Source organism: Zootoca vivipara, chromosome 10 (genome assembly GCF_965207765.1).
Source record: "Zootoca vivipara chromosome 10, rZooViv2.hap1.1, whole genome shotgun sequence".
NCBI lineage: Eukaryota > Metazoa > Chordata > Lepidosauria > Squamata > Lacertidae > Zootoca > Zootoca vivipara.
Window position 1 is genome coordinate 6,711,640 of NC_142593.1, and position 13,824 is coordinate 6,725,463.

At 39.0% G+C, this 13,824-nt stretch overlaps 1 protein-coding gene across 1 annotated transcript in view; it reads left to right on the forward strand.

Moving 5' to 3' along the window:
- The window catches only part of NTRK2 (neurotrophic receptor tyrosine kinase 2), a 186,807-nt gene that overhangs the window by 56,930 nt on the left and 116,053 nt on the right, over nucleotides 1-13,824 (forward strand). The window contains exons 9-13 of the mRNA XM_088652691.1: nucleotides 577-873; nucleotides 6,065-6,115; nucleotides 7,008-7,040; nucleotides 12,281-12,384; nucleotides 13,120-13,219. Of these exons, the coding sequence (XP_088508817.1) occupies nucleotides 577-873; nucleotides 6,065-6,115; nucleotides 7,008-7,040; nucleotides 12,281-12,384; nucleotides 13,120-13,219 (585 nt within the window). The remainder of the gene's footprint in view (nucleotides 1-576; nucleotides 874-6,064; nucleotides 6,116-7,007; nucleotides 7,041-12,280; nucleotides 12,385-13,119; nucleotides 13,220-13,824) is intronic.

The following is a 13,824-nucleotide window of genomic DNA, read 5'->3' on the forward strand; positions in this document are numbered from 1 at the left end:
CAATCTGATACCTACTTATGAGGAAGTAAGACCCATTGAAGTAGTGGCTTATTTCAGATAGAAATGGATATGACTGCACTGTCAGAAATAGAGGTGTATGTAAATGTGAAATATATTAAAGGTTTTGGTAGAATAAACTCAGTTGTGAAGTGGGTAGGAAACACTAGTGATTGAACAATATAAACAAGCTACTGTCCCTCCAAAAAGTGAAGAAGGAAATCATAAATCATAGCTTAAATCAGGCATAGGCAAACTCGGCCCGCCATATGTTTTGGGACTACAACTCCCATTACCCCTAGCTAACAGGACCAGTGGTCAGGGATGATGGGAATTGTAGTCCCAAAACACCTGGAGGGCCGAGTTTGCCTGGCTTAAATGATCCTTTATTATAACTTCCTATAAAGAATTTTTTTTATATATATGAAAAACATAACAAATTTGCTTTTGGAATTCATTTATTCATTACATTTATATGGATGCCAGCTCCTTTGCTTTAATGATTTTAAACAAACTGATGAATTTTCAAGGAAGAGAAAATGTAGTCTACTAACATTACTCTTATTGTTCTTAATATAGTTGCACCAAATATCACATATCTTGAAATTCCATATCCGGACCACCACTGGTGTATTCCATTCAGCGTGAGGGGGAACCCGCAACCTATCCTGACATGGTTGCATGATGGGGTTAAGTTGAATGAGTCCGTCTATATCTGGACTAAAATACATGTTGTAAATCAAACGGAATACCATGGCTGCCTTCAGCTAGACAACCCTACTCATGTGAACAACGGCGATTATACCTTGGTGGCACAGAATCAATATGGAACAGATGAAGCCAGCATTTCTGCATACTTTATGGAAGATCCTGGAGGTAGTAAGTAATAATATTACTACATTATCATTGAAGCATTAATTAAGTAGAAATGTTGTTTCTTCTTAGTTTGCTTAATGATGCTACCAAAAGTTAAGATGAGCATTTTTTTATTTTAGTTTTGTATGCAGCCCTTGGGTGGCATATTTCTCTTAAAGCTGCAATAATATACACACTTACCTCCATTGAATGGAATAGAGCTTACTTTTGAATAGTTGTGCATAGGTTTGCATTGTATGTGTGCAGCTAAGTCGTAAGGTTAGACTAGTTAAATGCTAAAAAGCAAATAAATGCAGATTAGGGCAAGTAATCTCACTAGACAGCACAGTAACCTAAACTTTGGTATCTGAAGAAGTGTGCATGCACACGAAAGCTCATACCAAAATAAAAACTTAGTTGGTCTTTAAGGTGCTACTGAAGGAATTTTTTTATTTTGCATGATGACGTAAACTGTCTCTGGACAGTCTCATTAAATTAGTAATTTAACGTTATCAACTGACTAAAATCATTATATAAAGCAGTGGTTTTCAACCAGTGTGCCGTGGCATCCTTTGGTGCCTTGAATGATGATCAAGGGTGCCGTGAGCAATACTGGCCTCTGTCCCTCTTTCCTTCCCTTCCTCCTCTGTTGCCCTCTTGCATCTCTGCCTCCCAAAGGCTTGCACAGCTGTTTGTCGCAGCAGCCCTGACTACAAGCTCACCAGCGAATGGTGCCTCTGGGTTGGCCAGGGGGTGCTTCTCAGGTCCCTGTGGAGCAGGTTGAAGAGGCAGCTCTCTTTGGGGTAGGGGGGTGCAGCTCAGAGACCAAGGATGGCAGCTGTGGCTGCCCAAAGGATGTTCAAGGAGAAGGAAGGAGACTGAGAGAACACTCCACAATGGAGGGTGTTTGAAAAAGGGTGAGAAGCTGCCAGCTCTGCAGGCAAGGGGTGACATAACTGGGCTCCTGAGCCCCACAGGGGTGCTGCACAAAGAATGTAGTTGGTCAAGGGAGCCGTGGACTTTAAAAGATTGAAAGCCTCTCATACAGAGTATTATTTTCTTAATCTTCATGTCACTGCAAGTTAAATACAGTATTGCCCATCGGAGACGGTAATTGTTTCATTCATTTGCTTAACTTTCACTTCAAGCATGGTTTGTTTGTTTGCTGCTGGATACTGAAATACTAATTATAGAGATGCAAATTGCAATCCAGTGTTCCTAGGTTATGGATGCTATTAAATGAGAAGTTTGTCTGCACTGAAACATTTTTGTTAATTGACACATTATTTTCTTAACGTATAGCTTAAGGCTCTCAAAATGAGGATAAGTGATCATTGCATGGTGTGTGTGTGTGCTTTTGTATTCTTCTGCCTTCCTCATTATTCACTACTGAAGAGATGCAGTACTGCTTCTACCTATGCATGAGGTGCACAGAGATTATCATATCTCGCTCTTCCAGAAATTAAATCTCATAATTTAAGCATACGTTCCTCAACGTACAGTGATTTTATTTACCTTTAAACAAAAACATTTAGTGCTCCCATTTTCAGCCACATTTGCAGTTTCATAGAATGCTGTTATACAGTATCTTCCTGTGAAGTTAATTAAACCAAGCTGCTTTATTCTGTAATGACAGTTATATAATCTCTTCTTTACACTGTTTTTAAGTCTCAACAAACTTGTAAATATTCAGAGATTTTAAAAACTGTAGATTTTTTTTGCTGCTTTTGTGGTGAAAAGGAAGAATAAACTCAAGCATAGTGGTAGTAGAATAGCATAATATGTTGTGAAATCCATTGGGGCACTCTCTACACACCTTCACCACCACTATCTTGTTTTCCATGGTTAAACTTCATATCTCATACCTTCTTTAATAATGCAATAGTTTCACCTGTTAAGAGAAGGAAAATACCAATCAACTTCCAATACTTGTTAAATAGATCTAAATGGTTGGCTTTTTTCCCCTGCTTGAGGAAAAGAACTCTGCAAAGTAGGTTAAAGCTTCCCCAGGGGAGGTAAATGCAGGTTGAATGAGGATACACCCAGTGTTGTTTTTTCTGGGAGGACGCAGGGGTACGCTTACCCCTAAACATTTTGCGAATCTTAAGTTTCGCCTTATTGAGTAAGAAAATGAGAGTACCCCTAAACGTTTTATTTTTTTATAGAAAAAAGCATTGGGTACACCTAAGGTCTTACTAAAACCCTTGATTTGTTTGTCTTGGAGCCCAGTAGCAGGGAGGTGCTATAGACCAGGCATAGGCAAACTCGGCCCTCCAGATGTTTTGGGACTACAACTACCATCATCCCTAGCTAACAGGACCAGTGGTCAGGGATGATTGGTGTCGTAGTCCCAAAACATATGGAGGGCCGAGTTTGCCTATGCCTGCTATAGACTACAGAAAAGACCTTTGCCTCCTACAGGTTAGCATAGCAAGAGAGAACTTCGTTCCTCTAGCCTGATAAACAAATCTAAGTAAAACAGTTTGTTCACTTGCTTTACTGTGCAGCTCCATTACTTGAGTGTCAGTGGCATTCAAGTATTGCTACCTAAGCAGGAAGAAACTTTAGTAGGCGAGACAAATTTTGTAACAACGCGTCTGCTCCTTTTCACACCCTTTTCAAGCATCCTGACAAGATTCTGGATTGGGGGCTGGACAGTTGGGAAATGCCCATGAGGATGTTGGCACCTTAGGGTGACTGAAGTAAACGCTTGGTACCCTGGAAGCTTGCTTGTGCACGTCTACAGCACATTGGGAGTCAGTTACATTTGGTCTGCCTGAAATTCTTTACCTAAAGTACAATTTTTCATGTGGCTTATAGTTGTTGACAAGTATTAAGAAATCAGTGCTAGGTTAAACCATGTGTAGACCCCACTCCAAGATAGCTTCAATCTTGGAATATTGCAGTTGTCTTACAAACTATTTGTCTTATATTTTATGTTCACCTTCTTCCATAATGGGAATAAAGACAAATAAAAAATATATAATCTACTGTAATTGCATTCATGGTTTACATTGCTATTTAAAATAAACGCAGATCCGTCTTCAACCCTGAAATGGCTTTGAGAGCTATTGTCACTGTCAGTTTTACGTACTGCACAAGCCCAATGCTATCAGGTGATGGCAGTGAGCTGACTTGAGATTCAGTAGATCCCGGGGCTTTCCTTGAGGTATTGTTGCTGTGAATCCCACCAGTAGTACTCTTGCCTTCATGCATTTTTGGATCAGTGCAACAGGGAGCTGCATGCTGGAGGAGTGATGTTGGTGGAGCTGTTTGGGGCTAGATAACCCCAATTGCTCCACCCATCCACTCCCACCCAGATAAAAAGCTGGTTAGTGCTAGATATAAGAACAGGTCAGTGGCTCATGCTGAGTTTATGGGACCAAGTAAATAGGCTTCATTTGCCAAAACTGTTGGCAAAAACCTGGATGCGCTGCAGTCCCCGACTGGAACAGTACAAAGACAGAGGAGGATTTACCTATTCTCCTATGGAGGGAGAGTTTCTTTTATATTCTTGTTGAAGGCAGACAGCAATTGACCTGTTGGGACCAGTGCCCTCCTCTCGTTTTACCATTGCCAGGACTTTTAATTGTATACAGCATTGTGTTCCTGTATGGGGGCATTAGGAACATACATAGGAAACTGTCTTATACAAAGTCAGATCCTGGTTCTGGAAATTGCCATACACAGACACCATTGGGCCATCTAGCCAAGTATTGCCTGCCCTGACTTGCAAGGCTATCAGTATTTCATATAGAGGTCTCTCACCTCTACCTAGAAATGCCAGGAATCGAACTTGGGGCCTTCTGCATGCAAAGCAGATGCTCCACCACTAAGCTATGTCCCTTAAACTGTGCATGTACAAACCTTTTGAGAGAATCCCATGTGTAGGGTATTCTGAATGTAGAGAAGACGGATGTGTGTTTTCTGTGTGGGGGTACATTTCACTCCTCTGTTGCTGGCATGGAGCTACCACATTAACTGTTAGAGAGAATGATAATATATGCATACATAGTTACAAAAGAAGGTTAATTTTCATTAATAATTGTTTTATGCAGTTGATCTCAGAGAAAAGTTTATTATCCAGATGGTGGGTTAGTATACAATGTGTGCCCAAAAGTTGTAAAGAGGGATTCTCAGTCTGGGCACAAGCATTTTGAAGTAAAGCTTGGCTTGAGTTCTTCTAAGAGACAGACAGACAACAGATTTTCTTGTCATGTTAATTATTTAAATGGCTCACATCTAGTTCCAAAACCTCTAATTTCCAAAAAAAGTAATCAAGAATCTACACTACTAATGATATTGACCTCGATAGGCTAATTTGAGTGGCAGTGCTAATGGAGAAAGTCCAACATGAAAGTTAAAGTTCTGATGAGATACCTTCTCAAAAAAAATTTTTTTTGACAATGTTTTGTCAATTTGAGGGATAACAACAAACTATGAAACCAACAAAAAAGTAACAGCCATTATGAAAATCCGGATTGTTCAAAAACTAAAGAAATTGTTTTTTTTAAAAAAAATGATTAAAAAGAAGAGCCCCTAAAAGGAAGCATAGTCTCTGAGCTTCCCAGTGCACCTCTAGATGTTCACCAATACACTTCAAATGCATCTTGGCTGCTGTCTCCATCTGAGGCTGAAATGGAAAAGGTCTAGGGTTCAGAAAATGGTCACCAAGTAACAGCATGTTCAGAGGTCTAAAGTAACAGAATGTCCCAAAGTTCTCAGCCCAAGATGTTGAGGTTAACCAGCTAAATAGCAAGAGAGTAGGAGGTGGACTCACTCCGTGCTTGGAGTGATGCAGGGCATGTAAACAGGTTTCATTTACCTGTGCACCATAGTCTCCCACCCCAGCCTCTGGGCAGTTTGTCAGCCACTCCTTGTTAGCTCTTCTGGATGTGATTTGAGGTTTTAAAATCTACAGCAAGTCAGAAGCAGAAGTTAAAAGTTTGGCTTTGTCAATGCTACTGGCCAGAATGTCCCCCCTTGTTGTTTCCCCAAGCAAGGTGGCATATACTATACAGGTAAGCACCACAGAATCTCACAAGCAGTTTCACAAAAGTTCTCCTCACATGCACAAAGTGGATCTTGGGCTGTTGGTTTTTGAAAAAGCTTTCAGGCCTACCCCCTTTCTAAAGGCCAGGTTGGGCAGAATCTGTAGGTAGGCAGGCACCTAGTGTCTCATAAGCAAGCTCACAGAGCTCTTCCTCCACAGAGCAGGATCCGGAATGCTGGTCTCCATTCCCAGATGAGACAGATCTTACAGGTAGGCACCCTAGAGTCTCACAAGCAAGCTCCCAGGAGTCTTTCTCATAGGCACATGATCATATATAAGCTTTTCCACCATCCCATAATAATGACATCTTAGTAGTAACTGGTACAATGATTACTTGACCATTAAAACATGCTACATATTCACCTTGCAGCATTGAGAGAGGTTCAAACACACTTAAATAAATGGGTTTTTCCGTCAATAAAATATAAGAACAGGGCACGCTGTTCTCAAGCTACACTAATCTTATCAAGTAGCAAGTTGTTCTCATTGTTCTAGAGAAATAATAAGTGACTTAGATTTTGTGTGCCCAAACTGTTTCGTCATCTTGTAAAATTCAGCTTCCTAGATCAGTTTTTTTAAAAAAACCTTTAAAAGTTAAAAATTCAATAGTGAGTGGTGCTATTTAGACTGTTGTGTTTCAGCCTGACAATGCTATGTTCCCTTGTCTTTTAGAAAAGTGATAATTATTACATTAAAAACTCCCCAGTGCAAACCTGTTCATTCAAGTTGAATCTGAATTCTCATCTTAGGAATATTGAATATTGAATTAATGTTCTCCCAAGGCACAATATATTTGTTTGTTTGTTTGTTTAGTTATTAAATTTGTATACCACCCTATATCTGTAGATCTCAGGGCTGTTCACAACATAAATGTGTAATGCATAATGTAAAATAGGTGAATTCAGCTGATATATGTGATGTAGAATATGATGCACAAATAAGTGTATTTAGTATTTCCCTGGAAACAGTTCAGAAGATAAAAGTGTATACAATTTAGGTCTGTATTTAATGTCATATGGTATGTGATTAAAGGCTAATCTGTTATCTGTACCTGTATGCTATATTTGTAACTTAATTATATCTTTTTCTTTTTGTTATCTAGGTAGTTCGTTCTACACCCATCTTGGTTATAGTGGTATATTTTTATTTTCTACTTCCAAATATGTATATAACCTCAAATGATCAAGTAAATGACCGAAACATGTGAAAGATGGACTTTTATACAGTTTAGCAAAAATGTCCAAGCTAATGGAATCATTAATACAGTAAATAGTATTCAGCTAGATTTAGAACCTCAAAATTTGCCTTGAATTTTTGTAGATATGAATTCCTTCTGAATTTTCTGAAGGGCAATCCTGGATAAGGTCAGAAACAGTGACTGACCTTATTGCTTTCAGAAACAGTTGTTTTTGAAATGATCATATAATTGGTGCCTGTTGGTATGGCTGTTTTTTTATTTGGTTTTGAGTAGGGACCAAAGGGTTTGTGCCCTCTTCCAGTCTGCTCTGGCAGGGCAGGGTGTCCATTCCTCCTGGCAAAGTGATGAAAATTGACCTACCTACATGCTCCAGGTGCCTTCTCAAGGTTAAGGGCTGCCCCTGAGACCTAGAGAAACAGAAATTCATTGTAAAGACAATTTCCAATCTTTCCTTTTTTTGTGAAAAATATCATACTTTTGTTTTTCATATTTTTTTGTTTTTTGTATATCTGCATATAATTATTAATTACTATTTTTTATTTAAAAACATATTTTTACCATATAAAAATTCCCATCAACTATTTTTCTTTTTAAAACAATTTCTTAAAACTGTGCTTGTTGGAGGCTACAATCCTGCACATAGTTAATCTGCTTAAGTCCTCCATTTAAGCTGCCTGATTTTGTGTAGGATTGCTGCTGAAGCTATTTGCAAATTAATGTTCCTCAACAAAAGGCTAACCTATTGTTATCAGATCAAAACTGGCACCGTTTAAAAGAACTAAATTTTTAGATAATGCCATTGCCTTTTATCCGTGAAAGTCCATTTTAAACATTGTTTCTATAATACTTGTATACCTTCAGGAATAGAAAGTTTTGTTCAGTCCTGCTGAATATATAGCTCTGTGCCAAAAATTGCCTTAAAAAACCAATATAAATTATATATTAATTGTAATATATAATTTTATATATTAATTCGGTTTTATTCCACATCATTAACCATAAACCCCAGTATGCAATTGGATTACCACATTACCTGTAAGAGGAATGAGTAGTTCCTAATACTAATTAAAATCAATTCTGAAGGGGAGTTTTGGACCATTCAAGAACCCATTATTTGGATAAATATTTGGGCAGATTGCCTGTGATAGTGGAGGAGCAGGGCAGGAGGAAATCCCACAGCCCACTGATGAAGTCTCCCTCACTTAATTAGAAGTTCACTGAATTTTGCTTGCAGCAATGTCTTCAGTTCTTTCATACCTAATTACAATAAGCCTGATCAAGAGTGCAGTATGTGAGAAAGGGAAGCTTACCTCTTCCCTCCCTAAGGCATGCAAACTGTGATTGTAGGAGCCATAGGGAAAATAGTCTCCATTGGCCTAGTTGCCACAGGGGAAAGTGCTAGAGAAATGTAAAATACAATGACCCCAGAGTTATAAATCATTGGTTGGAATAAAGGAGAGTGTGATAGTTATGCCTATTTCTCAATAAAATGTTTAATATGACCTTATGATTGAAGATACTATATTATTGTAGTTGGTAAATTATTGTAGTGTCCTGCTAAAAAATGAACTGCAGCAAAATTTGGGCTTACATTCTCCACTTCATGCAAAACTGAGAGGAGACTTTGGAAGCTTTTGCTTGTGTGTTTGTTTAATCACAGGTTTCCACAGTTGCAGTTGGTTTGTTTCAGACAATCAACTGTGGTTAACCAAAAACAGAAACGAAAGCTTCCTCATTTCCCTGAATTGTATGGGAAAACTAAGTGAAAGTGTTTGAGCCCAAAGTTTACTGAGCTTTGTACTTGATTGCGCACATTGTGCTAAACCATGGTTTGGTGTGATGTATATATGTTGCTATAGAGTTAATCTTTCCCATTCCCCTTTTCTGTGTTATTTCTGGTTTTTCTGGCTTGTCAAAATTAATGATAAAATAAAACTGTCATATCAGGAGTAACTCAGCCAGTGGGGTGGAGCAACAGTGGGGAGGGGTGAGGTTAGGGCTATGCAGGGCTCTCCCACTGGTTCACCCACACAGCCCCAAATTCTCCAGTGCCTCACCCCTTTTCCTCACGGTAAGTGGCAGTGACCATGGTGGCTGGAGGCTGTTGTTTTGGCTTCACAGCATTGGGCAATCTGCTCCTCCCTCCTCCTGTCAGCTAAATGTTATCAGTATCTCAAATGTTATCAGTTCATATCTAACTATATTTGGTAGGGAATACATCAAACTCGCCTATCTTCCTTATGTACTTTGGGGGAAGAGTGAGATAACTTAAAGGGAGTAAACTGTGATTTAGTTTAGCTAGGGCTTGCTGATCAGAAGGTCGGCAGTTCAAATCCCCGCAACGGTGTGAGCTCCTGTTGCTCAGTCCCTGCTCCTGCCAACCTAGCAGTTCGAAAGCACGTCAAAGTGCAAGTAGATAAATAGGTACCGCCACAGCGGGAAGGTAAACGGCGTTTCCGTGTGCTGCTCTGGTTCGCCAGAAGCGGCTTTGTCATGCTGGCCACATGACCTGGAAGTTGTACGCCAGCTACCTCGGCCAATAACGCGGGATGAGCGCCGCAACCCCAGAGTTGGTCACGACTGGACCTAATGGTCAGGGGTCCCTTTACCTAATCACCTTGGTAGTGCGAAGCACACAAAGTGGCTCAATTCTGACAATTGTATACAATTATAACAAATGGAATTTCTGCCATTAAATGCTCCATTCGTCTGCGTGGAGCTGATTGCATCACTTTTTCCAAAACAAATCATAAAAATTAACTCTACAAAGCATATAAAAAGATTAACTCCAGTTGTGCAACTCTAAAAGCCATAAACAGAAAACATTTTGTACAAAACCACCTAGTACTGTGTGAAATTATATATTTCTCTTCATGTTTTTTTATGTTTACATTATACATTCTGCTGGATGCTTATTTATTTCTAGTTTTCAGATTTGGCTCTAAAGCCATATAATCTGATTTTTCTTTTGCCCTCTCTTATTTTGTGATCATATATACTAATGAAAGTGAAAGAACCCTTGGCTTTTGTCCAAATAGCAATTTTAATGGTTCTCAGTATATCTGTATCATGGCAGAACAACCACTAATGTGCCAATGAAACCTCCTTTACACCTTTTTGCTTGTACTCTGTTACAAGAGTCTTGAAAGACTCTTGAATGTAATGCAAAGCATCCCACCTCACCCCCGTGATCTCACAAGTTTTAGCTGCTTTCACGTGCAGTTTTTTTTTTTTTTTTTGCAGGTCTTACTGCTTAGCCATTCTGGGTTGAAGGAAGAAACTTTTAGTCCTTCCCTGAATGTAGAACCCCTTTTCTGTTCGGATCCACACCTTCTTGTGATATTATCAGAGCACCAGGTGGTGTGGACTTCATTTGCCCTTTGTGGGATCTTGACATTGGAATGAGATATTATGCAAAACATGAAAGGAAGTGTAACTAGTCATAAATAAGCAAAACATTTGCTGCGATTTGAGATAATGAGCAGATTAAACCTTTTGAAAAGTTCTGCACACAAGAAGCATTACTATCTCATGGGAAGAGAATATATTTGTTCTGGAATAGTTTTAAAATAATTTTCTTCAGTTCAAGGATAAGTAAAGTTATGCATAACCTAGGTTTAATATTTGATTCATTAATATTAAGTGAAGATCTTTTGTTCTGTGCTCAGTGAACAGATTTTCATTAATTATTTCTTCATTCCTTTGTATTTCCAATTGCCTGCTTTAATAAATCTAACCTTCCCCCCCTTCCACCACATGCACTAGATGGAGAATAACTTTTTTGGCATTTTAAGATACTTCAAGTTGTACAACTTTATTTTTTAATGCACATTTTGTTGCATTTTCAACTTAACCTATCTCTTGTCAATGAAAAAGAATACTTCCCGCCTCTGTGCTTTTACAAAACTTATTTTACTGGGAGAGGAGAACTGTAACTCAAGCAAAAGGATACATTTTTCATACTCAAAATGAAAGAAGAATCAGGGAAACGATGTACTTTCAGCTGCCCAAAACAGGCCTTAAACTATCCTTTGCATTATTCTTGGCTGGTCCGTGTGGTTAGAACTCCCTCACAGAATTCTTAGGAGATGTTACTGTACCTCTCCTTCTTCCTTTAAATTTCAATTGAACTCCATCTCTTCCACAAATCCCTTGATTTGTCTCATTGTCTGAAACCTTATTATACCCAGTTTCCTGGGAATAAGCCCTATTAAACTCAATGGGATTTACTTCTGAGTAGGCAAGTACAGGATTGCACTGTTCATTTTTACCACCAATTACGTGTAATCCTAAACCTACTAGGCACTAAGTCTCATTGAGCTCAGTGGAATTTACTTTTGAATATAGATGCTTAGGATTGTGCAGCAAGTATATGGAACTTGATTTCCTCCTGTTCCTCTGCTGTTAGCCTGCTCTCTCCATTTTCTTGTTCTTTCCCCTTAAATGCTAGATTATAAGATACTTAGGGTGGGGCCAGTATTTTTGCTTAACTTATGTTAACTCTTTGAAGTACTATACAAATAACAGCAGAAGTTTCTATTAACGCTGTGGTTAAACCACTGAGCCTAGGGCTTGCTGATCAGAAGGTCGGCGGTTCGAATCCCTGTGACGGGGTGAGCTCCCGCTGCTTGGTCCCAGCTCCTGCCAACCTAGCAGTTCGAAAGCACGTCAAAATGCAAGTAGATAAATAGGAACCGCTACAGCGGGAAGGTAAACGGAGTTTCCATGTGCTGCTCTGGTTTGCCAGAAGCAGCTTTGTCATGCTGGCCACATGACCTGGAAGCTATATGCCGGCTCCCTTGGCCAATAATGCGAGATGAGCGCGCAACCCCAGAGTCGGTCACGACTGGACCTAATGGTCAGGGGGTCCCTTTACCTTTACTGTTACAGTATTACCATTTTCATCCTGTGTTTAGAATATAACTAAGGAAGAACAGAGTACATATTGAATTTGAAGAGTAGATACAAGTTTTCATACCACAGACCATTCACTGAGAAAGTCAGGAGCAAATAAAGTTCTTGGCTTTCTGCATTTTTGGCAAACAAAACTTAGAACACTGAACAATACATGATAGAATTATATCAAATTTTCATTTCCTGTGTTTAGTACTTTTCATTGAGTAAAAAAAAATTACAGTCAGGGAAGTAAATAAAAATATGTACATTCTTTCTCTTAGAGGATTATGGAACGCCAACGGATAATTTTGAAGATACTACAAATAATAGTAATCAAGTTACTTCTACGGATGTTTCCGACAAAAACAATGAAGATAGCATCACTGTAAGTATATACATAGTTTCCTGGTTTGTAATCTTAGTGGACTTTCTGACAAGGGATCTGATATGTTTGTGGTGTTTTAGCTTGTAACAAGACACCACCTTGACCATACCCCAGAGCTTTTCACAGGGATTTATATAATGTGAAACAATTGCTTTCTCAAAGAGTTGGTAAATTATAGATAGAAAACAATGTGCACAGTTTGTTTCATATGTTACTATTAAGTGATATTACTTAGTTGCAGCTTCCAAGCTGCATGGAAACGACTCCCATTTACAGCATGAAATATTTTGGGTTTCCCTCCTTTGGCATGGAAAATATGGTGTAACTTCAGTTGAATGGTTCTAGTGAGCACCCACATAATTTAAGTAACTATAAAGTCAAGATAAACTGGATGTTGTCTGCATAGGATTCCATGGGAACAGATGATCTCGAGATACTTTCCTGGTTCTGGTTTCCTTAGCAAAAAGCCATAGAAGCCATATTTTGAATTCTTTTTTATCGAAGATGCAACCCTAATTTTTTTAAAGAATTAAAATGCTAAATTCTCAGCTCTTACTAGGGCACTGTGACTATCCCTAGTAAGAACAGCCTAGATGAACAACACCCATAGGCTCTGGGTGGCAAGAGTTCAAGCTGCAAACTTCAAAAGCTTTCCCAGTTTGACAATTTTGAGATCATGTTCAAATACTGCTTAATACTTCAATATTGGATTAATGCACCTTGCTTTTCTCTTAGGTCTATGTTGTAGTGGGGATTGCAGCATTAGTGTGCACTGGCTTAGTTATTTTGCTCATTATTCTCAAGTTTGGAAGGCACTCCAAGTTTGGAATGAAAGGTAAGAGGGGCTGCTTTTATTTCTTTACTTCAATGGGTTAGATTGTTGCTTTTTGTTTTTTAAACACACTATATACATTTACATGTGTAAACTTTGTACAAAATACATATGCACCCTAACTCAGAAAATGGAAGATGCATTTTAATGTCCCTCCTGGAAGATACAGTAATTTTTTCCTCTATGATTCTTGAAGTTTGCTGTCCATAATAGCAGTAAAAAGTGCCGGGCCCCTATCCTTTCTTCTACTAACAAATGTATACTGGGGCTATGCTAAATGTATGTGTTTGTATGTTCTGGTACAAAGGCATTTTAAGGCAGCACAAAATGCCCACTCCCCCAAATTCCCCTAAGTGCACCCTGGTCACTTTATGGCCATGGGTGCTTCCTTTCTCTGCTTCTCCCTCAGCACCATTTCAGAGTGAGGCCATTACTTTCTCTATCTCATTATCCATAGTCTGCATGGATGTGGCGAGTGCTGTAATACTTTGAGTGAATGTCACAGGAGGGGGAGTGTGGAACCACTGGACAAGGAAGGTGTTTCTCAGCCAGTTGTGGTGGCTCCTCCTCCTGTGTCCTTCTGCAAAAGGTGCTTTGTCTTCAGTTTC